The following is a 23,878-nucleotide window of genomic DNA, read 5'->3' as shown; positions in this document are numbered from 1 at the left end:
AACACAGGCATACACAGTTTAAAAAAAGTGTTACAAAAACAGTTCATTATCTCCTGAAAAAAACCTTTGTAAAGTTCAATTTTCAAAGCTCATTGGTCCAAAGTAATTTTAAAATTGAAATATAACTGATTCATTTGCACCTAAAATTCTACCTTCAAATTTTCTGACTAAATTACTTTTTAAAATATAGTCCTTTGGCAGGCGATGCAATAATAATTTGATGTCAAGGTTGTGCTGCCCCTACAATATACTTGAGCAGGTGTTCAGCATTAGAACAATCGTTGGCGTCATAATTTGGGCTATTCCCCATTTTCCATTTATGCAGCGGTGGTCACACCTTCCCTGGTCTATCCTCTTGCAACTGAAAGCAGGCCAGGTTTCCCTTGGAAGACTTAAGTTTAGAATTCTAATTACCAGATTATGGTTGATAATGTTGGTGATCAGTCAAGAGAAGTAACATCCAAGAGGTCACACTATCATTACTTTATAGGGCTTTGAAGGTTTTATATGGGTGCATGAGTTTTATTTTTAAGGCCTTTGTCATAAGGAGTGCTTCATCTGCAAACAGCTGCCAATGTTTTCTGAGGACATATCCCTGTAGACATTAGGGATTCAATATTGTCTAGCACAGAAAGCCACAGTCATTGGTCCGAGGGTTCTGGAGACAAGCCCTGTGTAAAATGTATACATTGGAATACTTTTAAACATCAAAATCATTAATTAAAATATTTTGCTATCACCAAGTTTTTCCTACAATGTTTTCATTTAAAGTTCAACAAAAAAAAGCTCCAAGTTCATTTAATTGATCACTCCCTGCACCTCTGGGAAATTCACTATCTGGGCAACTCCATCGGCCCACATCTTCTAGTATACTCTATTGGGAAGCTGAAATTATGCCTTCTTGAGTCTATAATTAGTTAAAATTGTTGGTCTGTATTAATTAAAATTGCTTGGAATGATCTAGAAGCTGAGCATTTCAGGCCTAATCTAAATCTCTGAGCAGTCCATGCAGTGCTGCTTACAGAAGTCTCCCGAAATCTCAGTTACCACTACCTTTTAGTTTGCTTTCAAAAGTTTTATTTAATTGGATGTGGAAACTGCTGCTAATGCCAGCTTTTATTGCCCATTTCCAACCGCCCTCAAGGTGGTGGCGATGAGTCACTTTCTTGATCCACCGGAACAGTTACTGCATGGTGGGTAAGGAGTTCCAGGACTGAGATGTAGTTATGATGAAGTAACATCTTCAAGTCAGTTTGGTATGTGAATAGGGGAAGAACTTCCAAGTAGTGCCATTCAAGTTCTTCCCACTGTTTTTGGTGGTAAAAGCTGCAACTTTGAGAAATGCTGTTGTAGAAGCCTTTGACAAGCAACTGAAGTGTATTTTCGAATAGGACACATTACAGACATGGTGTGTAACATGGGGGGAGCTGAATTTTAGGATGCTAGATGGGTACCAATTATCCTGCTTGGTCTGCCATCTCATACTAAATATTTATTGGTAGAGGTTGGAGTACTGATTCTGTCTCTTATGGGACAGCAGTATTTTAAACAAGTAACAGAAGGTCACTAGTTTCTCTGTTGGTAAATTAGATGCTAGTGTTTGAGAGTAATTAAACAATAGCTCTCCTAAACCACAGCTGAAGACAATGTGCTTCTGTTAATGGATAACTAGTAACTAATTCCACTGATTTCTCCTTAGGATGATATAATGGCTTATAACCAAGTTGTAAGTTGTACATGTTAAATTGATCAAAATGAAAAATAAGCTGTATTTTCATCTCTGCTTCAAAATAAGGTTATTGGATCTGTATTATCTATGAATATCCACCCCAATATCTAAACTGAATAATTAATGATTATAAAAGAAAGCACAATTACTCACTCTTGACAGTTGTGTACCAGCAATTGAGCAGGAGTCAAGAATGAAATATACATTAACTACATCTTAAAAAGTGAATAGAGACAAAATAATAACAAGCAACAATATACTTCAGAGTAACCCTTAGAAGGCAATGATCATAATATGATAGACTTCACCTTCAATTTGAGAGGGAGAAGCTAGAGTCAGATTTATCAGTATACAGCGGAGTAAAGGGAATTACAGAGGCTGGCTTATTGGAAGGGATCACTAACAGGGATGAAGGCAGAATAGCAATGGCTACAGTTTCTGGGAGAAATTTAGAAAGCTAAGGAAAGATACATTCCAAAGAAGTATTCTAACGGCAGCATAACACAACAAGGGAAATCAAATACAACATAAAAGTAAAAGAAATGGCATATAATAGAACAAAAATTAGTGGGAAGTTAGAGGAATGGGAAGCCTTTAAAAACCAACAGAAGGCAACTAAAAAAGCCATAAGGAGGGAAAAGATAAAATATGAAGTTAAGCTAGCCAATAATTATAAGGATACCAAAAGTTTTTCGGATATACGGTATGTATAAGAGAAAAAGAAAGGCAAGACCGCTGAAAAATGAGCTTGGAGAGGTAGCAATGGGGAACAAGGGAAGGGCGGATGAACTAGAATTGAGTTGACTTTATTTCTTCCATCTTTCACATAGATGAGGAGAAAAAACCTTTATGTTACGTCTCCATCCAAATGTGCAATTTATAGTAATTTGTAATACATAGTACTGTATGTATAACAGGATAGTAAATATAGCATACAAAGAGAATTATATCAGCGTAAATTAATGATTCTGATAGCCCGGTGGAAGAAGTTGTCCTAGAGCCTGTGGAAGAAGTTGTCCCAAAGCCTGTGGAAGAAGTTGTCCCAGAGCCTGTTGGTCCTGGCTTTAATGCTGTGGTACCGTTTCCTGGATGGTAGCAGTCGGAACAGTTTGTGGTTGGGGTGACTTTGGGCCCTTTTCACGCACCTGTCTCTGCAAATGTCCTAAATAGTGGGAAGTTCACATCTTCAGATGCGCTGAGCTGTCTGCACCACTCTCTGCAGAGTCCTGCACTTGAGGGAAGTACAGTTTCCAAACCAGGCAGTGATGCAGCCGGTCAGGATGCTCTCAATTGTGCCCCTATAGAAAGTTCTTAGGATTTGGGGGCCGATACCAAACTTCTTCAACTGGCTGAGGTGAAGGAGGCGCTGTTGTGCCCTTTTCATCACACAGCGGGTATGTATAGACCACGTGAGATCTTCAGTGATGTGTATGCCGAGGAATTTAAAGCTGTTCACCCTCTCAACCCCAGATCCATTGATGTCAATAGGGGCTAGCTCATCTCCATTCCTCCTGTAGTCCACAACCAGCTCCTTTGTTTTTGTGACATTGAGGGAGAGGTTGTTTTCTTGACACCACTATGTCAGGGTGATGACTTCTCTGTAGGTTGCCTCGTTATTATTTAAGATTAGGCCAATCAATATAGAATCATCAGCAAATTTAATTAGCAGATTGGAGCTGTGGGTGGCGACACAGTCATGGGAATATAGAGATTAAAGGAGGGGGCTTAGGACATAGCCCTGAGGGGCTCCTGTGTTGAGGATCAGAGGGGCAGAGGTGAGGGAGCCCACTCTTACCACCTGCAGGTGATCTGACAGGAAGTCCAGGATTCAGCTGCACAAGGCAGGGTGAAGGCTGAGGTCTCTGAGCTTCTTCTCAAAAGCAAGTATTTCGTATCCATATTCACTGTGAAGTGTCAGGGGCAGAAGTGAGTGTAATTGCTTTTACTAGGGAGATGGTGCTTGGGAAGCTGAAAGGTCTAAAGGTAGGTAAGTCACCTGGATCAGATGGACTACACCCTGGCATTCTGAAAAAGGTGGCGGAAGAGAATATGGAGGCATTAATAATGATCTTTCAAGAAACACTAGATTCTGGCATGGTTCTAGAGCATCATTTCAAATGTCACTCAACTCTTCGAGAAGAGAGGGAGGCAAAAGAAAGCAAATTATAGGCCAATTACCCTGACCTCAGTGATTGGAAAGATGTTGGAGTCGATTGTTAAGGATGAGGTCTCAGGGTACTTGGAGGAACATGACAAAATAGGCCAATGTCATATAGTTTCCTTAAGGGAATATCTTGCCTGACAATTTGTTGGAATTCTTTGAGGAAATAACAAGCAGGATAGTCAAAGGAGAATTGGTGGATGTTGCGTACTTGGATTTCCAGAACGCCTTTGACAAGGTGCCACACATGAGGCTGCTTAACAGGAAGGATACTAGCATGGACAGAATATTGGCTGATTGGCAGGAGGCAAAGGGTAGGAATAAAGGGAGCTTTTTTTCTGGTTGGCTGCCAGTGACTAGTGGTGCTCTGCAGTGGTCGGTGTTGCGAGCACTACTTTTTATGTTATACGTCAATGATTTGAATTATGGAATTGATGGGTTTGTGATAAAGTTTGTCAATGATACAAAGATAGGTGGAGGGGAAGCAGGGAGGCTGCAGGAGAACTTAGACAAGGTAGTCCTTTCCTATCCAAGCTCTTGTCCAAATCAATTTTAAACACTAATTTTATCTGCCTCTACCACCTCCTTTGGCAGCTTGTTCTATATTGCCACCAGTCTGTGTGGAAAACCTGCCCTCAGATCCCCCTCAAATTTCTTCCCTCTCATCTTAAGCCGATTCCCTCTAGTTTTAAACTCCCCTACCCTTGGATAAAGGCTATCTACCTTATTTATGCCCCTCATAATTTTATAACCTCTATAAAGTCGCCCCTCAGTTCCAGTCAGAATAAACACAGCCTACCCATTCCCATCTTGTAACAAAAGCCCGCCATACCAGGTAACATCCCAGTGATCCTCCTCAGCACTCTCCCTAATACTGCCACATTATTCCAGAGCTATGCAGCCAGACAAACAATTGCCTTTGTCAATGAAGGCAAGCAAGTCAGTTTCCTTCTTCACTAACTTATCCACCTGTGTTGGCATTTACAGGGAGGGAGCTATAAATTTTCACCCACAGTTCCCCTGTACATCAAATGTGGGAGTAAGCTGAGGGCACCAAGCTCTGACTCTTCATGTAAAAATTATTCACACACAGAATCTGTACTGAACCTTTTAAGCCTCATTCCATGGCTCATTCTACTTTTCCAAACATAGCCTGGCACATTCCTCGAGATTTGATCAGGAGACATTTGCTCACATGGTATTCAATCATGTGACTATTTATAAGATGACTAATCATAATATTGATCATATCTATGAAATATTTGCAAAAGTCGTTCCAAATTTAGTTGCATGTTGCAATGTCATCGAGTTGAGCAAAACATTTGACTTGTCATTTTATAATGAAACTGAATGATGCCATAGGCATAGGGCACTACAGCACAGAAACAGGCCCTTCGGTCCATCTAGTGAGTGGAACTGCTATTCTCCCTAGTCCCATCGACCCACAACTGCATCTCTGCCTTTTATATCCCTCCCACCCCATGTACTTATCCACATTTATCTTAAATTTTGAAATCAAATCTGCATCCACTACTTCTCCTGGCAGCACATTCAACACTCTCACCACCCTCTGAGTGAACAAGCTCCCCCTCAGGTTTCCCCTTAAGTATTTCACCTTTCACTCTTAGCCCATGAGTTCAGGTCTCACCCAATGTCATTGAAAAACCCTGCATGCATTTACCCTATAGGGTTATGTAATGGGTGACAATTGACATATTGTTCATAAGAGAAAGTGTTCAGCATAATTCACAAAACATTGTCATTGAGTTGCTGTCTTTTCTTTAAGTGATGGTGTCTGATGTAATGACATTAGTGTAAGGCAACTTTTTTGTGTTTGTTCATAATGAAAGTAAAGGGCTGCAACTTTTGTTAAGCACATAAAATGACTCTCACTTGTTTTATTCACAAAATCCTACATCCCTTTGTATACCTTTCATAATTTTGTATACCTCTATTAAATCTCCCCTCATTATCCTATACTTCACTCTTGATTGGTCAGGGCATGAAAAGATATGGGAGAAGGCAGGAGATTGGGCTGAGAGGATAAATGGATCAGCCATGATGAAATTGTGGAGCAAATTCGATGGGTCAAATGGCCTAATTCTGCTCCTATGTCTTATGGTATAATGGTCTTAATAATGAATAAATACGTACGATGCAATCTCCAAGAGCCTAAATGCAGTGAAGCCTTGAATTCTGCTAAGAAACAGGAACTACAGAAAGTGCATCAATACAATGTTATCTACTTGGAGTATGAATTTATTCCATTCCAGTCTGATCAGCGACACCTCATGTGTCTGATTTGTAATACAGTACTGTCTAATGCAGTCATGAAACCATCAAAATTGCAGGAACACATCTGTAAAGGACACCCTGAAGAGGCTACTTACTCAGTTCCAGAAGATGAAGGGAGAATTTGAAGAGTGTTGCACACTCAAGTTATTTGCCAAGAAAGCTAAAAATGAACTTGATAGTGGTCTCGTTGCTTCTTATAAAATTTCCAAAATGATAGAGTGTGGAAAATCTTATACAGTTGATGCAAGATTAATAATGCCTGCTGTGACAGAAGTGCTCACCACTGTTCTCAAAACGCTGGTTTTCAAAACCAGCATTTTAAAATCAATTCCTCTGTAGCTCGTCGTATTGACAAAATGAGTAAAGACATGAGTATCAACTATGCACAGAGCTACAAAAACCAGAATACTTGCCAATCTGTAGCTGAATTTCACGATCAACCATTGTATTTCTTATGCTGTGTGCATTCAAATATAACACTTTCAGACCAGTATTTTGTTGCTTTCTGTTTTAACTGCAGCACGCCTCTATTGCCCAGTAAATCATCCCACTGGCTGTGATTATGTCTCATCTCCTGCCTGTCCTTTCTATCCTTTCTATCATCTTACACGCTATCTTTGATTTATATCTGTTTTCCCCTTCTTCAGCCCTATCACTCCAGTTCCCATCCCCCTGCCAAATTAGTTTAAACCCTCCCTAATAGCTCTATTAAACCTGCTTGCTAGGATTTTGAATCCCTTTGGGTTCAGGTGTAACCTGTCCTTTTTGTACAGGTCGTACCTCCCCCCGAGGAGGCCCTAATGATCCAGGAGAGGCCCCAATGATCCAGGATTATCCGCTTTTTCTCTGATACTTCTTGCATTGAAATATATGTATCTCAGGACACTAGTTGCACCATGCTCAACCTTTTGATTCCACACTTGGTCTGAGGTCTTACCAACATCTACCTCCACAACTTCTCCATGAACTTTTCTGGCACTCTGGATCCCATCTCCCTGCAACTCCAGCTTAAATCCCACCGTGCAGCATTAACAAACCTTCTCGCTATTAGTCTCCCTCCATTTCAAGTGCAAGCAATCCCTTCTGTACAGGTCCCACCTTCTCTGGAAGAGAGTCCAATGAACCAAAAATATTATGTCCTCCCTCCTACACCAATTCTTTATCCATGTATTAAACTGTATAATCTTCCTAGTTCTGGCCTCACTGGCATGTGGCACTGGTAGCAGTCCTGAGATCACAATCCTGGAAGTCCTGCACTTTAACTTGGCACCTAACTCCCTGAATTCCCCATACAGAACCTTGTCACTTGTCCTACTCATGGTACCTACATGGACCACAACTTCTGGCTGTTCACCCTCCCACTTAAGAATGCTGAGGACTTGATCCTAGATATATTGGACCCTGGTACCCAGGAGGCAACATGCCATCTGGGAATCTCATTCTTGCCCAGAGAAGCTCTTGTCCATTCCCCTAACTAACGAATCCCCCATCACCACAGCATGACTCTTCTCCCCTGTTCCCTTCTGCGTCACAGAGGCAGACTCAGTGCCAGAGACTCAACCACTGTGACTTCCCTCTGTAGGTCATGCCCCCCCCCCAATAGTATCCAAAGTGATATATCTAATTAAGGGGGATGGCTACAGGGGTACTCTACACAGGCTCCTTAATGCCTTTCCCCTTCCTGACAGTCACCCAGCTTCCTGTGTCCTTTATCTTGGGGGGGTAACTACTCTCTGTATGTTCTATCTATCACCCTGTCAGCCTCTGAAGGATTCAAAGTTCATCCAGTTCCAGCTCCAAACTCCATAACACAATTTGTTAGAGCTGCAGCTGGATGCACTTCTCACAGTTGTAGTTGTTCCTGTCTTCCCACATCCTGCAAGAGAAGCATTTCACTATCCTGCATCTCTACTGTCCTAACTGAGCAGATATAAAGAAGTGAAGGGGGAAAAATAAACTTGAGCTTTTCTTTCATTTGCTTTCTCTGAGTGAAGCCTCTTTTTGATGAAGACTCAAAGAGCTAAAGCCTCAAGATCATCACTCCAACGACAGCCACTGCACTTGCTACATCCACTCCAACGACAGCCACTGCACTTGCTCCTGCCTTCCTTTAATTTGCTCGTACTAATCAATCCCAAACGCTGATTGGTTGGCTGGTCAAATCTCCTTTTTGCTGCCACGTCCCACTGCTGCCTTTTTATCCTCGGGCAACAGACCTGATTGAAGTCCCCTCCTCTCCAAACTTCTGATAACCGGATTGGCTGCTGGTCAAAGCTCTTTTTCAATTATGTATATTGCAATACATAATTAAAAAAACTGTAACTTACAATAAGTATACATAATAAAATGTAATTAAGTAGGTTGTGCAAAAATCGAGGAAAAAGATAGTGAGATAGTGTTCATGGAAACATTGTTCATTCAGAAATCTGATGGCAGAGGGGAAGACGTTGTTCCTGAAACACTGAGTGTGTGTCTTCAGGCATCTGTACCTCCTCCTTGGTAAAAATGAGAAGAGGACATGTCTTGGTTGATGTGGGCCCTTAAAGCTGGATGCCACCTTTTTTGATGCACCGCCTCATGAAGGTGTCCTCGATGACAGGAGGCTATGATGGAGCTGGCTGAGTTTACAACCTTCTGCCGTTTTTCCTGATCCTGTGCAATGACCCCTCCAAACCAGGTGGTGAAGCACCCAGTCAGAATGATCACCAAGGTACATCTGTAGAAATTTGCGAGAGTCTTTGGTGACATACCAAGTCTCCTCAAACTCCTAATGAAATTATCACCGTGTATTGTGCCTTCTTTGTAATTGTACCAACATCTCGAGCCTAGGCTAGATCATCAGAGATGATGGCACGCAGGAACTTGAAACTGCACTGTTGATCCCTCGATGAGGGCTGGTTGTGCTCCCTTGACTTTCCCTTCCTGAAGTCCACAATCAATTTCTTGGTCTTACTGATGTTGAGTGCAAGGTTGTTGTTGCGACCCCACTCAACCAGCTGATCTATCTTGCTCCTGTACGCCTCCTCATCACCATCTGAAATTCTGCCAACAGTAGTTACATCATCAACGAATTTATAGATGGCGTTTGAGCTGTGCCTAGCCATACTACATGTGTGCAGACAGAATAGAACAGTGGGCTAAGCACGCATCGCTTCAGTGTTGATTGTTAGCGAGGAAGAGAAGTTATTTCTGATCAAGTCAGACTGGAAGTCACGGAACCAGCGAGGAAGTCAAAGAACCAGTTGCAGAGGAAGGTACAGAGGCTCATGTTTTTTCAGCTTGTTGATTAGAACTGAGGATATGACTGCATTGAATGCTAAGCTGTAATCAATAAACAGCAGCCTAATGTAGGTATTGCTATTGTCCAAGTGATCGAAGTCCAAGTAGAGAGTCAGGGAGATTGCATCCACTGTAGACCTATTGTGGTGATGGACAAATTGCAGTGGATCCGGGTCCTTATAGGCAGGAGTTCATTCTAGCCATGACCAGCCTCTCAAAACACTTCATCACAGAAGATGTGAGTGCCACTGGGAGACAGTGACCGAAAACTTCATAGATAAGACATATACCGAGGTGGTCGCAGAGAGAATGCAGGCTTCAGATAGTAGATGAGTGACCACCAGAAGTAAGGGGAGTGGGAAGTCAGTGCTGGGGTCACTCGTTGTCAATACCTTTAGGAACATGTATACCCCTTTGGATAATGCTGTGGGGGTGACCTATCAGGGCACAGCAGCAGCAGCAGCAGGTCAGTTGCACCACAGCTAGCTCTGAGGCTCAGTAGGGAAGGGTAAAGTCAGGCAGAGTGATAGTGATAGAAGACTCAGTAGTTAGAGGGACAGACAGCAGATGCTGTGGCCACAAAAGAGAAGTGTGTTGCTTCCCAGGTGCTAGAATCCAGGATGTCTCAGAGCGGCTGCAGAAGAATTTCAAGAGCGAGTGTAAACATTGGCATCAATGACATTGGTTGAAAGGGGGAAAGAGGCCCTGTGCAGTCAGTACAGGAAGTTAGGCAAGAGGCTGAACAGCAAGTCCTCCAGTATCACGTGCTAGTCAGGGCAGAAATATGATGATATTACATATGAATGGGTGGCTGAGGAATTGTGCAGTAGGTGGGGTTTCAGATTTCTGGATCATTGAGATCTCTTCTGGGGAAAGTATGAGGGGTTTACACCTGAACCTGAGTGGGACCAATATCCTTGCGGGTAGGTTTGCTAAAGCTGTTGGGGAGAGTTTAAACTAAGTTGGGAGGAGGATGTGAACTGGAGAGATAGGGCTGAGGATGAGGTGGTTGGTACACAAGGTAATGCAGTGTGTAGTGAGACTGTGAGGATAGGCAGGCAGATGACAGAGCAAAATTGCCATGAATGTGATGAGGCGAAGTGTAACTTGGAGGCAAATTCAAAAAGGGTGATAGATACAGGATTGAAGTTATTTTATTTGAATGCATGCAGTATATGGAATAAGGCAGATGATCTTGTAGCGCAGTTAGAGATTAGCAGGTATGATGTTGTAGGCATCACTGAGTCCTGAACTATGAAAGAAGATTGTAGTTGAAAACTTAACATCCAAGGATACACATTGTATCAAAAGGATAGGCAGGTAGGCAGAGAGGTTGGAGCGCGTCTGTTGGGAAAAAATAAAATCAAAACATTGGAAAGGGCAGACATAGGATCAGGAGGTTAGAGTCCTCATGGTTAGAAAACTGTGTGTTAAGAGGGTAAAAACACGCTGAAGGGAGTTATAAACAGAGCCCCGAACAGTACAAACATAATGGGAGAAAAGATGGAATGTGAAGGGAAGCTAGCCAATGATATCATAAAGCATACCAAAGCTTTTAGAGATATATAAAGTGTATAAGAGAGGTGAGAGTGGATATTGGATCACTGGAAAACGATGGGTGGAGAGGTATAAATGGGAGACAAACAAACGGCAGAAGAACTTAAGTATTTTGTGTCAGTCTTCACTGTGGAGGACACCAGCAATATGCCAGAAATGTGAGTGTGTCAAAGGAGCAGAAGTGAGTGTCATTGCTATTACTAAGGAGAAGGTGCTTGGGAAGCTGATGTCACTTGGACCAGATGGACTACACCCCAGGGTTCTGAAAGAGGTAGCTGAAGAGATTGTGGAGGTATTAGTAATGATCTTTCAAGAATCACTAGATTCTGAATGGCTCCAGAGGACTCGGAAATTGCAAATGTCACTCCAGTCTTCAAGAAGGGTGGAAGGAAAAAGAAAGGAAATTATTGGCCAATTAGCCTGACTTCAGTGGTTGGGAAGATGTTGGAGTCCATTAGTAAAGATGAAGTTTCAGGGTACCTGGAGGTGCCTGATAAAGTAGGCCAAAGTCAGCATGGTTTTGTTAAGGGGAAATATTACGTAACAAATCTGAAGCAATTCTTTGAAGAATTGACAAGCATGATAGACAAAGGAGAGTCAGTGAATATTGTTTAAAACATTCTGGATTTTCAGAAGGCCTTTGAGCACGAGGCTGCTTAACAAGATAAGAACCCATGGTATTACAAGAAAGATATTAGCATTCATAGTGGATTGGCAGGAGGCAAAGAGTGGGAATAAGGTACAGTCGATGTTTCAGGCCAAAACCCTTCAGCAGGACTGGAAAGAAAAAGCGGAGGAGTAGAGTTGAAAGGTGGGGGGAGGGGAGAGAGAACCACCAGGTGACAGGTGACACCTGGAGGGGGAGGGATGAAGTAAAGAGTTGGGAAGTTGATTGGTGAAAGAAACAGAAGGCCATGGAAGAAAGAAAAAGGGGTGAGGGAGCATCAGAGGGAGGGGATGGGCGGGCAGGAAGATAAGGTGAGAGAGGGAAAAGGGGATGGGGAATGGAGAAGGGGGAGGGAATGGTTCCGGGCATTACCGTAAATTTGAGAAATTGATGTTCATGCCATCAGGTTGGAGGCTACCCAAATGGAAGACAAGGTGTTGTTCCTTGAACCCAAGTGTGGCCTCATCACGACAGTGGAGGAGGCCATGGATAGACAAATCAGAATGGGAATGGGAAATGGAATTAAAATGGGTGGCCACTGGGAGATCCCACTTGTTCTCATGGACAGAGCATAGATGTTTGGTGAAACGGTCTCCCAAACTATAAACGTTGTACGTTGGGTCTCATTGATGTACAGGAGGCCGCACCAGGAGCGCCAGATACAGTAAATGACCCCAACAGACTCACAGGTGAAGTGCCACCTCATCTGGAAGGACTGTTTAGGGCCCTGGATGGAAATGAGGGAGGACGTGTATGGGAAGGTCCAGCACTTGTTCCGCTTGCAAGCATAAGTGCCAGGAGCGAGATCAGTGGGGAAGGAAGAATAGATAAGGGAGTCGTGTAGGATCCCTATGAAAAGCAGAAAGTTGGGGGGCGGGGGATGGTAGGAAAGTTGAGCTTGGTGGTGGGATCCCGTTGGAGGTGGCAGAAGTTTTGGAGAACTATGTGCTGGATGTGGAGGCTGGTGCGGTGGTAGTGAGGACAAGAGGAACCCTATCCCTGCTAGGGTGGTGGGAGGATGGGGTGCGAGCAAAGACCCATCCTTGCCCACGCATCGCCTCCCTCTGGTGCTCCTTTGCTCCTTTTTCATCTTCTATGGCCTTCTGTCTCCTTCACGAATCAACTTCCCAGCTCTTTACTTCATCCTTCCCCCTTCAGGTTTCACCTATCACCTGGTGCTTCTCTCTCCCCTCCTCCCACCTTTTAAATCCACTCCTCAGGTTTTTATCTCCAGTCCTGCCAAAGGGCTTTGGCCCGAAATGTTCTTTCTTTTCTTTTTAAATCTTTTTATTAAATAAGTATACAAAAGGTAAACCATATAAGCACTAATACACTGTTAGAAATTACAGGAGATATTAATACAGAAAAAAATTGATACAAACAGTGCAGTTTAAACATAAAATAATAAGGTAAATTAATAGTATACTAATTTTATATATATATATATATATATATATCAATAGAGAAAAGAAAAAAAAAAACCAAAAAAAAGCCCACCGTGCAACTAAACTAAAAGCAAAGCAAAGCAATGGGCTAACTTGGAAACAGGTAGAGTTAAAAAACTTAAAATCACGTCCTCAAACCTGACCTCCATTAAAAACAGTTAAAAAAAGCAAGAAGGGAATGTAAATATGAAACAAGAGAGAAAAAAAAATTACATTAAATGAAAATATTGAATAAAAGATCTCTAGGTCTGTTCAAATTTAAATGAGGAATCATAAAGATTACTTCTAATTTTCTCCAAATTTAAGCATAATATCGTCTGGGAGAACCAAAAAAAGGTAGTTGGAGCATTAGGCTCTTTCCAATGTTGTAAGATACATCTTTTCACCATTAAAGTAAGAAATGCAATCATTCTACGGGCTGAAGGGGAAAGATTACTGGAAATTTTAGGTAATCCGAAGATAGCAGTAATAGGATGAGGAGAGATATCTATATTCAATACCTTTGAGATAATATTAAAAATGTCTCTCCAAAAAGTTTCCAGAGTAGGACAAGACCAAAACATATGAGTTAAGGAAGCTATCTGCCCCGGACATCTATCACAAAAAGGATTAATATGAGAATAAAAACGAGCTAATTTATCTTTGGACATATGTGCTCTATGAACAACTTTAAATTGAATTAGGGAATGTTTAGCACAGATAAAGGAAGTATTGACTAATTGTAAAATCTGCCCCCAGTCATCCATGGAAATAATAGAACCCAATTCTTGTTCCCAATCTGACCTAATCTTATCAAATGGAGCTTTCCTAAGTTTCATAATAATATTATAAATAATAGTCGTTGCACCTTTCTGACATGGATTAAGGTTAATTATAGTATCTAAAATATATGTAGGAGGAAGCATTGGAAAGGAAGAAAGTATAGTACTTAGGAAATTTCTAACTTGAAGATATCTTAAAAAATGTATTCTTGGTAAATTATATTTATTAGGTAATTGTTCAAAAGACATAAGGGAATCATGTAAAAATAAATCCAAAAACCGTGAAATAGCCTTAGTCTTCCAAATTTGAAATGCACGATCCGTGAAAGAGGGAGGAAAAAATATGTTACCTAAAATAGGGATCGCTAGCCCAAATTGGTTAAGATCGAAAAATTTTCTGAATTGAAACCAAATACGTAAGGTATATTTAACTATCGGGTTAGACCGAAATGTTGACTGTACTTTTTCCATAGATGCTGCCTGGCCTGCTGAGTTCCTCCAGCATTTTGAGAATGATGGAATGGATGGGTTTTGTAGTCAGGTTTACAGACGATTCAAAGATAGGTGGAGGGGCAGGTAATGTTGAGGAAGCAAAGAGTCTGCAACACAGACTTCGACACTATTTTCTAAACAGGGAAAAATTTCAAAAATCAGAGTTGCAAAGGGACTTGGAAATCCTTCTGGTGGATTTCCAGAAAATTAACTTGCAGGCTGAGTCAGCGGTAATTAAGGAAAAGGCAATGTTAGCATTCATTTTGAGAGGACTAGAATATTAGAGCAAGGATGTTATGCTGAGTCTTTATAAAGCACAGGTGAGGCTTCACTTGGAGTTTTGTGAGCAGTTTGGAGAGGGTTCAGAGGAGGTTCATGAGAATGAGACTGGGAATAAAAGGGTTAAAGTATATGGAGCATTTCATAGCTTTGGCCCTGTACTCACTGGATGTAATGAAAATAAAGAGCTATGGCTTATGTTAAGCACATAATACGACTCTCACATGTTTTATTCACAAAATCCTCCTTCAACAGTCTCCCTCTCTCCTGAACTGCCAACACTACAACACCCTTTTTTTGAGGCACCTCTATAACATCATCTTTCTTACACTGCTGTCTTCTTGCTCAGCATTCCTGGCAAAAGGAAGGTAGCAGGTCTGTGTGCCTGTCTGATATTTGAACCTGCAGAATGGCCTATGTAATGGTTTTATACAGACAATTTTACCAGCAAGGAGCAATGGCCTCAAAGAGGAACAAATTATTAAAAGGGAAGTAAAATATATTTAGGAACTTAATCTTGATGAACAATATAATGACCTAGAGAAAGTTCAGAATCCTGTAACTAAAACCCATAAGTAAGTTGATTACTAGTAAGTGCAGTACATATTAAAACCATAAAAAAAAGACAACACTAAAGCTTCAGAGAACAGAATTGCAAGCTGCACTCTAGTCTTCGTGCCCAAGCTATTGAGAGGAAATGTTGAACATTTCTTAAAAATACATACGCCCAATCCAGTTCTGGCTCCTTCTTGCAGATTTTGACAACAGATTCCACCAGTTCAATCCCTTTTGTGTGGTTTAGTAGATCCGCTGTTCTCTCAGCATTAAGACAAGTAAACAGAACCATGCAGCAATAGGTGACAGTTTTCTTATCTAAATGATTCAGAAAATTCCTTAGGAAAAATCAAGAACAAGTTTTAGATGCAAGTCCAGTCAAAGCTACGTGTACCTGCCAAAAATATCAGTTTATCAGCTGTGATGTAAATAAGACCGAGTTTTAAATATCAGTAATAGACCTAACAACAGAGCAGAGATAGTCATCTCATCTAAATTTAACTTGTGACAAAGTTATAAAAACAGTACATGTTTGCTTGTTAAATAAATAACAAGTACCCAAAATTAATACAAAGCGACCTTCATAAAATTTCCTTCTGAAGTATGAATCTGAGCATCAGTCTTTTGGAAAATATAACATGTAACTCTTTACTGGATACATAACCATGTATTAATTGATGAAAAATATGCAATCAGAAAAAGGTACAGCCTTAGGAAAGGGAAATACTTAAGTCAGCATGATATGACATATTGTTCATAGAATCATGGTATGGTTACAGCATAGGAGGTGGCAATTTGGCAGTGACTACACCAGCTGTCTACCAAAGTAACTAGTTTCATCCACTGTCACTTTATCCAGAGTTTCAGTTTTTTTTATCAGCTATATTATTATTTAGCTCCCTCTTGAAAGTAAATTTCAGCAGGCAGTACACCAGATTCCAATCACATGCCATGTCAAAAGGAAACTTTCTCATGCAACTTTAACTGTTCATCTTTATGTGGCTTCTTGTCCTTGACCTTCCTAAGTAAATAGCATCCCACCATCAACTCTGTCCAGACCCTTCATCATAAAATATATTTCAATCAAGTCCCTCCTTCGTTTTTTCTCTTCTCTAAAGAAATAAATCAATCTTTGTAACTATATTCCCTCATCCCAAGAAACACTCAGGAATACCTTATCTGGATCCTCTCTGATATCTTCACATACTTTGTATAATATTCATTCAAAATTCAATTTAAAACTTTTTTTAAGCCAGTGAACAAAACACAGAAATTCAAATGAAGGTGGACAATGGTGTTTGATATAAATTAGCAAAAACTATTCCCTTTCAAATTATCGAAGAGAAATTTGCTTATTGACAAGGACAGGGTGAAAAAAGTCATTACTGAACAAGGAAATGGTCACAGAATCAAACCAGTACATATTGGACACCTTTCTGAAGGCAGTCATGACATTTTAATATCAGGGCAAAGAGTTTAACAGAAAAATGCCTGAAATCAAGGTTTTCAGGTGGCAATGGAGCAGGTAGATTCCAGACATTGGAATTTACAGCCCGAGGAGCTTTCAAACATTGGATACGATGCACTATACCAAAAATGATGCAGTTTTATCTTCAGCAACAGAGGTCAGGTTAATTCACTTACAAGTCAAACTAAAAGTGACATGAGGAAAAAGTTTCTTTTTAAATGTATTGATTGACTGGTGTCTGGAATGTATTACCAGGGTGGCAGTAGAGACGTGTTTCACAGCAATATCCAAAAATAGAACAGTCGTATATTTTGAAAAAAATGCAGAATTTTGGGAAGAGGGCAGGAGAATGGAAGTAGTTGGTTAGCTCGTTCCTTACTTTAATCATTTTATTCCCTCTCTTCTAATATTGTTTCCATTTTAAATCCACTAACTTCTCCAAGCTGTCATCATCAACTTCCCACTTCAAAAAAGAGCCATCGTCTTTCCCTCTGAGCTTGGAAGTTTATTCTTCTTCAAAATCCTTCAAATTCCTTAAACATGTTATGAATCCAATTAGACCTTTACAGTACACATTTGAAGCTCTCCAATCAGATTTCTATCCTTGATACTGCATTCTAATATTCTAAACTGAACATATGGACATTATGCTCTATAACTGTGATTCCCGTAGCTTTTCTAGTAGAATAGACACACCATCTTCCTATCTGTTCAGCTCAGTAAAACCAATCTTTCTCCAGATCAAAGGGACAGCCTTTACTTCAACAATGGCATTATTTTAACACTCCTTTACTGAAGATCTCTCCTTATCCCACCCCTTTCCTCATTTAAATGCAGCTAATAAGCAACATCATCCACAGCTGTGGATTGAACTTTCACATGGATGCTGTTGACAACCACCTTTATCTCAACTTTGTCCTGCATCACAAAGTCCAAGATAGGTATTTAACAAGTTGAGCCTTTAGGCAACTGAAAGATGAAAAAGGAGATTTTAACAGTAGAGGAGGAAAGATAGGACGACAGACAAAAAACACAGAAACAGAAGAATGGATAGATGTAGGGTTAGACAGGTATCAGAATACAAAAGGAAACCCACTCTGCACCTGGTGATATTGAATCTAAGATAAACCACGCAAAGGCAGGGCAAAAGGATAGATCCTTGAGCCATGCTAAAGGAAACGTTATGAAATTGGGAGATTTGTGGGCAAAAGTAGGGGAACCAGTTGAGGCCTGATGTTGTCAACAAAAAAGGGACCAGAATAAGTTAATCAACTCCATCAAACCATGAAGAGGTGTCAAGGCAAACAAAGAGCTGCTGGCTGTCAACATAATCCTAGATGACATTTTTCATGACATGGAATAAAGGAGGTCTTACCACTGTAGGTGAGAATAAGACCAGACTCCTAAATTTTAAACAGGAACTCTATTCTAGACGTACCTTTTAAATAGGAAAAAACATTGGCTCCATGTGTTTTGATATGGAACTTCAATAGATTTTATGTTTAAATATTCATTCAGCCAAAATGTCTGAATGTACATTAACCTTATGCACTGTCAACTAATCTGTTGATAAATGAAAGCCAAGTATTAAATTTACATAATCTTTATTCTTATCATTGCTTGAATTTACATAATTATGTAGTCTAGCAGTCTGGGAAGTAGGCAGAAAGTACTTTAAATTTTGCAATTAATAGAATTCTGATGGGATCTTAGATGGAAATCCACGATTAGTTTTTCAAACAATCCAATCCAACCACCAAAATTATAACAGCAGATCTACATGAGCTTGTAGGTCATTAACATTACAAGGCAAAACCAAAAAGACAAACCTCCACTGTAAAATAAAGTTAAGACAACATACTAAAATACACAAAGATTTGAATATGATGATCCCTTCTGGATTTACCTTCTGCAATATGGAACATACTCTCACTCTAATCCTGGAATGATTTTTACATTTCAAAGCTGGAGCAATATTGTGGGAAATGACAGACCCAACCAGTTTTGCCCAGAAGTGAATCATTAATGGAAGGTTTCTAATCTCTGTCAAAAAGTAGTAACATTATATAAAATGTCATTTTACAGCTTTTTTTAATAAACTTTTCATCAGTTTATTTTAAAAAACATATAATCTATTAAGATTCTATGTAAATCAGTTATCTGTCTTAAAGTCGTCATATTTTTACAGATCTAATTCAAACACAAATTCTCTCCTCACATTGAAAGTTGGGTTAAGGTTATACTGGTAGAAGATTTTTAATATTTTTTTCCTGAAGCCTATCAACCACTATTAAAAGTTCAACGCCTACTACGTTTTTTCATAATCTAATACAGTCTTAGTGATTGGAACACATACGATGGATGGTCCCAGGTGACACAGGAACAGCATTCACCAAAGTTAGTCATCTAGTGACCCACCTAGTTAATGTCTCAGCAAATTAATATGTGGCCCTGAAGCAAGCTGGAAATACGTTATGGCACCAAAGAGAAAAAGTGAATTATTCTGGTAACTCAAGAAATGAATTTGATTTTCTTTTTCATTTTTTTTTTAACATTTTTGAGTAAATCAAAATCCATGAATTAGGATGCTTAACAATCCATGCTGGACCAAAAACTCAGTCAATTAATCATACAATTACAACAATATAGCACTTACAGGAACAGATCTGGAAAGGCATTTTTCCAAATGACATCCTTGGATTCCTCATTGCCAACTGCTAGGTTTCCAAGGAACTGAAGACCACATTGAAAAGCTGAATAAAATAAAATGAAACACTTAAAGACCAAATTCTGACAAAAAAAGTTAACAACATGAAAGTGATATCAAGGAGTAAATGTGCTATGTACAAATTGCACACATGAGAAAAGCTGAAAGAAAAATTCAATCTCTTTTCTTGCCTGAGCAAGCATGTACAATGTAGCATTGCTGCCCTGAAACAGACTGCCAACGAGAATCTTCTGCTCGTGAATTCTTCTGATTCACCAGAAGATTCCCATCAGTTATGGTAGTTGACCTACAATCTACCTATTCCCATCGATGAAAGGCATTCAAAATTGCTCAGTGAAGCATACCAGATTGCTGTCAAGTCTGAATTCCAAGCTCCCCTCTTGCACCATTTGAAAGTCTACAAAGTTCACTTAGTCACCTTAAAAGAAGAACTAGCACAATTTTAAATGTTTGAAATTAGACAATAACAAGTATAGTGTGCTGATTAACAGTATTTCCAACACCTGCTGTTTTACAAAGAAAGACTGGAAAAAACCAAACTGCTTTTTGAGAACTCAACAATTCAATATGATGGAGGAGGGCCTGCAGCAGAGGTTTGAGGTATGCATATTACGAGAAATACACTCTCAGAACACCTCCTACAAATCGTCCTCAATCTCATAAGCTTCAATAAGATCACACTTGTGTTTGCAAGCTTTAATTATAGGCCTAACCTATTGAACCTATCATCATCTACCAAATGTTTCATCCCAGGAATCAACTGTGTGAAACTTCTCTGCAGTACCTCTAATATATGTACAGTGGATTCCGGTTAATTGGGACACATTGGAACCAGTACATTTTGGCCCAATAAAAAAGACAAACTACCATTTAACATAGTAACAAACTATATATTTAGATGAAATACAGGACAAATTGGAACTCTATCAATACTACTACAGTACTATAAAACTATATATTAGTTCCTAATAGTTATCAACAGAGAACTTCATCTGCCGCATTCTTTTGATTGACTGTAAATGAACAAAATCGGTGCAAACACCTAGTGTAGATAATGGATTGCCTTCATACAATGATGTCAATGATTGCATCCTCCAAATCTTCATTTTCACTGTAACAATCAAGATGATTGTCAATACCTTCAAATTATTCATAGTTCCTAACTTTAAGTAGTGAAATTGTTTCGTTTTCACTCCTGGCCGTTTCTGGCATCTCCAAGCCTGAATGTTTGAAACTGCAGTGGGCAAAACAGTTCTGAATTGTCTTACTGCTTATTTCTACCCAACTTTCAGTGACAAAAATCACTGTTTTTTGAACACAAGCTCACGCAACTGACGCTATTTAATAACTGTTCACCCTAAGCACAGTGCAGTGTCTAACAGCTACACAAGGGCACACATCTGATGCTAGTTAGAAACTGTAAAAAGTCTCCTGCCCCAAATAACTAGCATAGTGTCCTAAATAAATGAAGATAATCCTGGCTATCTTCTCAATTAGCTTTTACTCTTTAAGAGTTGTCCCAAATAAGCAGCTGCCCCGATTAAATGATGGCCAATTAACCAGAATCCACTGTATATGATTCTTTAAATATGGAACCAAATATGCATGCCATTCTCTAATTGCATCATACTTATACCCAAACCCCTAAAGACTTTCTTCGTTGCACAAAAAAAATCTCAAGTCAATCTTAAGTGTTTGACCATTCATCCTGTGACAATACAACCCTTGTTTAAGTCTCCCCAGACTGAGGAGATAGACTCACACTGTACACTCTATCCTACCATCAGGCAACCTTCCTATCAGGAAGTGATCTGATGAATTTATTCTGCACCACGTCCAAGTAAAATCCATTTCTACTATACAGCACACTGAGGATGTTTGCGCTGCTGAGATTTGGTAAGATATTATCATTTGCCTTCATCAGACATTGGTTTCTCTCATCAGATAATGGTATTCAGATCATGCAAAATTCAAATAAATCCTTATTGTTAAATATATCCACACTCCAACATTAATAACAAAAAGGTGTGAATGTTTACTGACATGACGATCTCTGCTCCCATCAGTCTTCCAAACTTGGCTTTCAATTTCTCATCCATAGGCACTAGAGCATGTGCTGGAGGATGTACGATTGGAGTTTAAAAGTTTAATATGTACCTCTGCAGTTTAAGATGGTATTTTCATTTCAGTTTTCCATTTTAAGTTTGTGACTCTAAATTTATTTAGGTATGGAAACCAAAATTCACATGGCACCCTAGATTTGTCCTCAGAGCCATGCACAATATACAGCAAATTCTGCACGATCAGCGAGTTTCTTCCATTTTCTTTTAGTTTTTGTAACAAGTAGAATATCAATTTCCCATTCTGCTAATTGATGACTGATTAATTCCTTATGTCAAAGTCCTCATTGCCAGTCACAGAACCATAAACACACAGCTAATGGTGATTATTGAACTTTGCAGGATACTACGGTAGCAGTAATTCTATCTGAGGGGATTAGAGCTACTGTGGTATAAGCAAGGCTGTTGATCAGAAGCGGAAATACTGGTCAATTTTCATCTCATTAACCCAGTGATGCCATAACCAAAATACTTTCTATCCTCATTCGTCCTTCTGCATTATTCCTGCACACACATACACACATACTCCCATCCCTTTAATCAGTACTCATGACAAGTTATTTTAAAAGAAAATTAAACAGCTAATGGACTGTTACTGCTCCTGATTGGTATGATATAATAAGTGTTGTTCTACAGGGTTTGACGCTGTGGCTTCAACTTTTACGATTTACATAAATGACTTTGATGAAAACAATTAAGTCACAGTTGCTAAATTTTGCTGACGAACAACGGCAGGCAACACAATTCTAAACAGAACATAGGGAGGTTGCAAAGTGGTTATGTGAGTGAGCAAAGATCTGGCAAATGAAGTATGTGGGAAAATGGAAAACTGGTCATTCTAGCAAGTGGAGAAAATGAAACGTTATCTAAATGATGACAGGTCTGAGGTACAGAAAGTAGTATGCCCCATATGTAATTTGCAAATGGTGAGTGTACACAAATGGGAAGTAATTAACGTAGAATATTACAGTTTCCAGGAGAACTGAGAGGTTACTGTCGGTTATATAGAGCAGCAGTGAGATCTCATCTGGAATAGTCAATAGCATACTGCTCCCCTTATTTAACGATGCTAATGCATTAGAAGCAGTTCAAAGGTTTACTGGCCAATATATAAAATGGGCACTACATCCTATAAGGTTGGACATGTTAAGTTTGTTCCTGCTGTAGTTTAGAAGAGCGAGACAACAACTGTTTGAACTACACAAGGATCTTGGGAGGCCTTGACAGAGGGGATGAAAAGAAGATATTTCACCTTTTGGAGAATCTCGATCCAAGGTTCACTATTTGAAAATAGGGAATGAGGCAAAATTTTCTGAGGTCTTTGGAAACTTTTATTTCCTTGAAAGGTAGTGGAATATTTGAATACTTTTAAGGTAGAGTTAGGTAAATTCTTAATAAGAGGGTGAAAGGTAAATGTGGATAAAGTGGAATGCAAGATCATCTATGATGTTATTAAATGGAACAGCAGGGTCAAGGGGGCCAAGTGGCCGACTACTGCCTCTATATTCATATACACATTAACATGCAAGGAGAGAAAGCTAAAGGACATCTGATTAGATGAAAAAGGGGGCAAGAGTGATCAGCATCAGAAGCTGAATGGTCTGTTGCTGCACTCTAACATTCTATGACACTCACCGCTAGCTTGTATATTATGCTATAGGCTTTACCAATCATATTCTATACTCTGCATTCACTTATTTTTTGTGCAACATTTATATGGCGATTCTGCCTTCTTCACCAACATGAATCACATGGTAACGATTGTTTGATGTGGACAAAGATCTGTCTAGACAACAGTACCACTTGAACCCACACAACTGATGAATAAAAGCAACACTGTCTCCAGCATATTTAATGACCACAGTATATAGAAATAATTACACTGTACAGTTCAATTTTAGTGCACTTGTTATTGCTTTAAGATTACCCCAACGTTCAATGACTAAACCTAAAACGTGGCATATTTCTACTGATCAGTTGAGTACAAATCCTTTTAGTAAACCATCCATATAACAAGACCACTAAACCTCAACAACCAGAGTAAACCAGAAAAAAAGTGAAAAAAAAATGATGCGGGTAACAGAACGGTGTCTATCATTCAAACAATTTAGCAGAGTGTAGCAATTCAGCTGGCTGGCTCAGATGCACAAAATTCCTGCTGGGATTCAGTGTTCTAAGAACAATTATGGACCTATAATGAATGGCAGATAAATCTAGAAAAGTACAATCCTGATCTGGTATATTTCAGGTATAGCAAGTACAGGTGTCCCCCGCTTTTCGAACGTTCGCTTTACCCAAACCTCACTGTTACGAAAGACCTACATTAGTACCCTGTTTTCGCT

The 23,878-nt window shown here is 39.7% G+C and overlaps 1 protein-coding gene across 2 annotated transcripts in view; it reads right to left on the bottom strand.

Moving 5' to 3' along the window:
- The window catches only part of atxn10 (ataxin 10), a 215,589-nt gene that overhangs the window by 146,733 nt on the left and 44,978 nt on the right, over positions 1-23,878 (bottom strand). For both annotated transcript variants that reach the window (XR_011887143.1, XM_072267794.1), the window contains exons 4-5: positions 19,345-19,441; positions 15,391-15,558 (exon numbers count right to left, since the gene is read on the bottom strand). Coding sequence is in view for 1 of the 2 variants with exons in the window: in XM_072267794.1 (XP_072123895.1) it covers positions 15,391-15,558; positions 19,345-19,441 (265 nt within the window). In the remaining variant the exon portion in view is untranslated. The remainder of the gene's footprint in view (positions 1-15,390; positions 15,559-19,344; positions 19,442-23,878) is intronic.

The sequence above is a fragment of the Mobula birostris genome, chromosome 9 (genome assembly GCF_030028105.1).
Source record: "Mobula birostris isolate sMobBir1 chromosome 9, sMobBir1.hap1, whole genome shotgun sequence".
NCBI lineage: Eukaryota > Metazoa > Chordata > Chondrichthyes > Myliobatiformes > Myliobatidae > Mobula > Mobula birostris.
The sequence above is the reverse complement of the archived record's forward strand: the minus strand, read 5'-3'. Positions and strand labels throughout refer to the sequence as shown.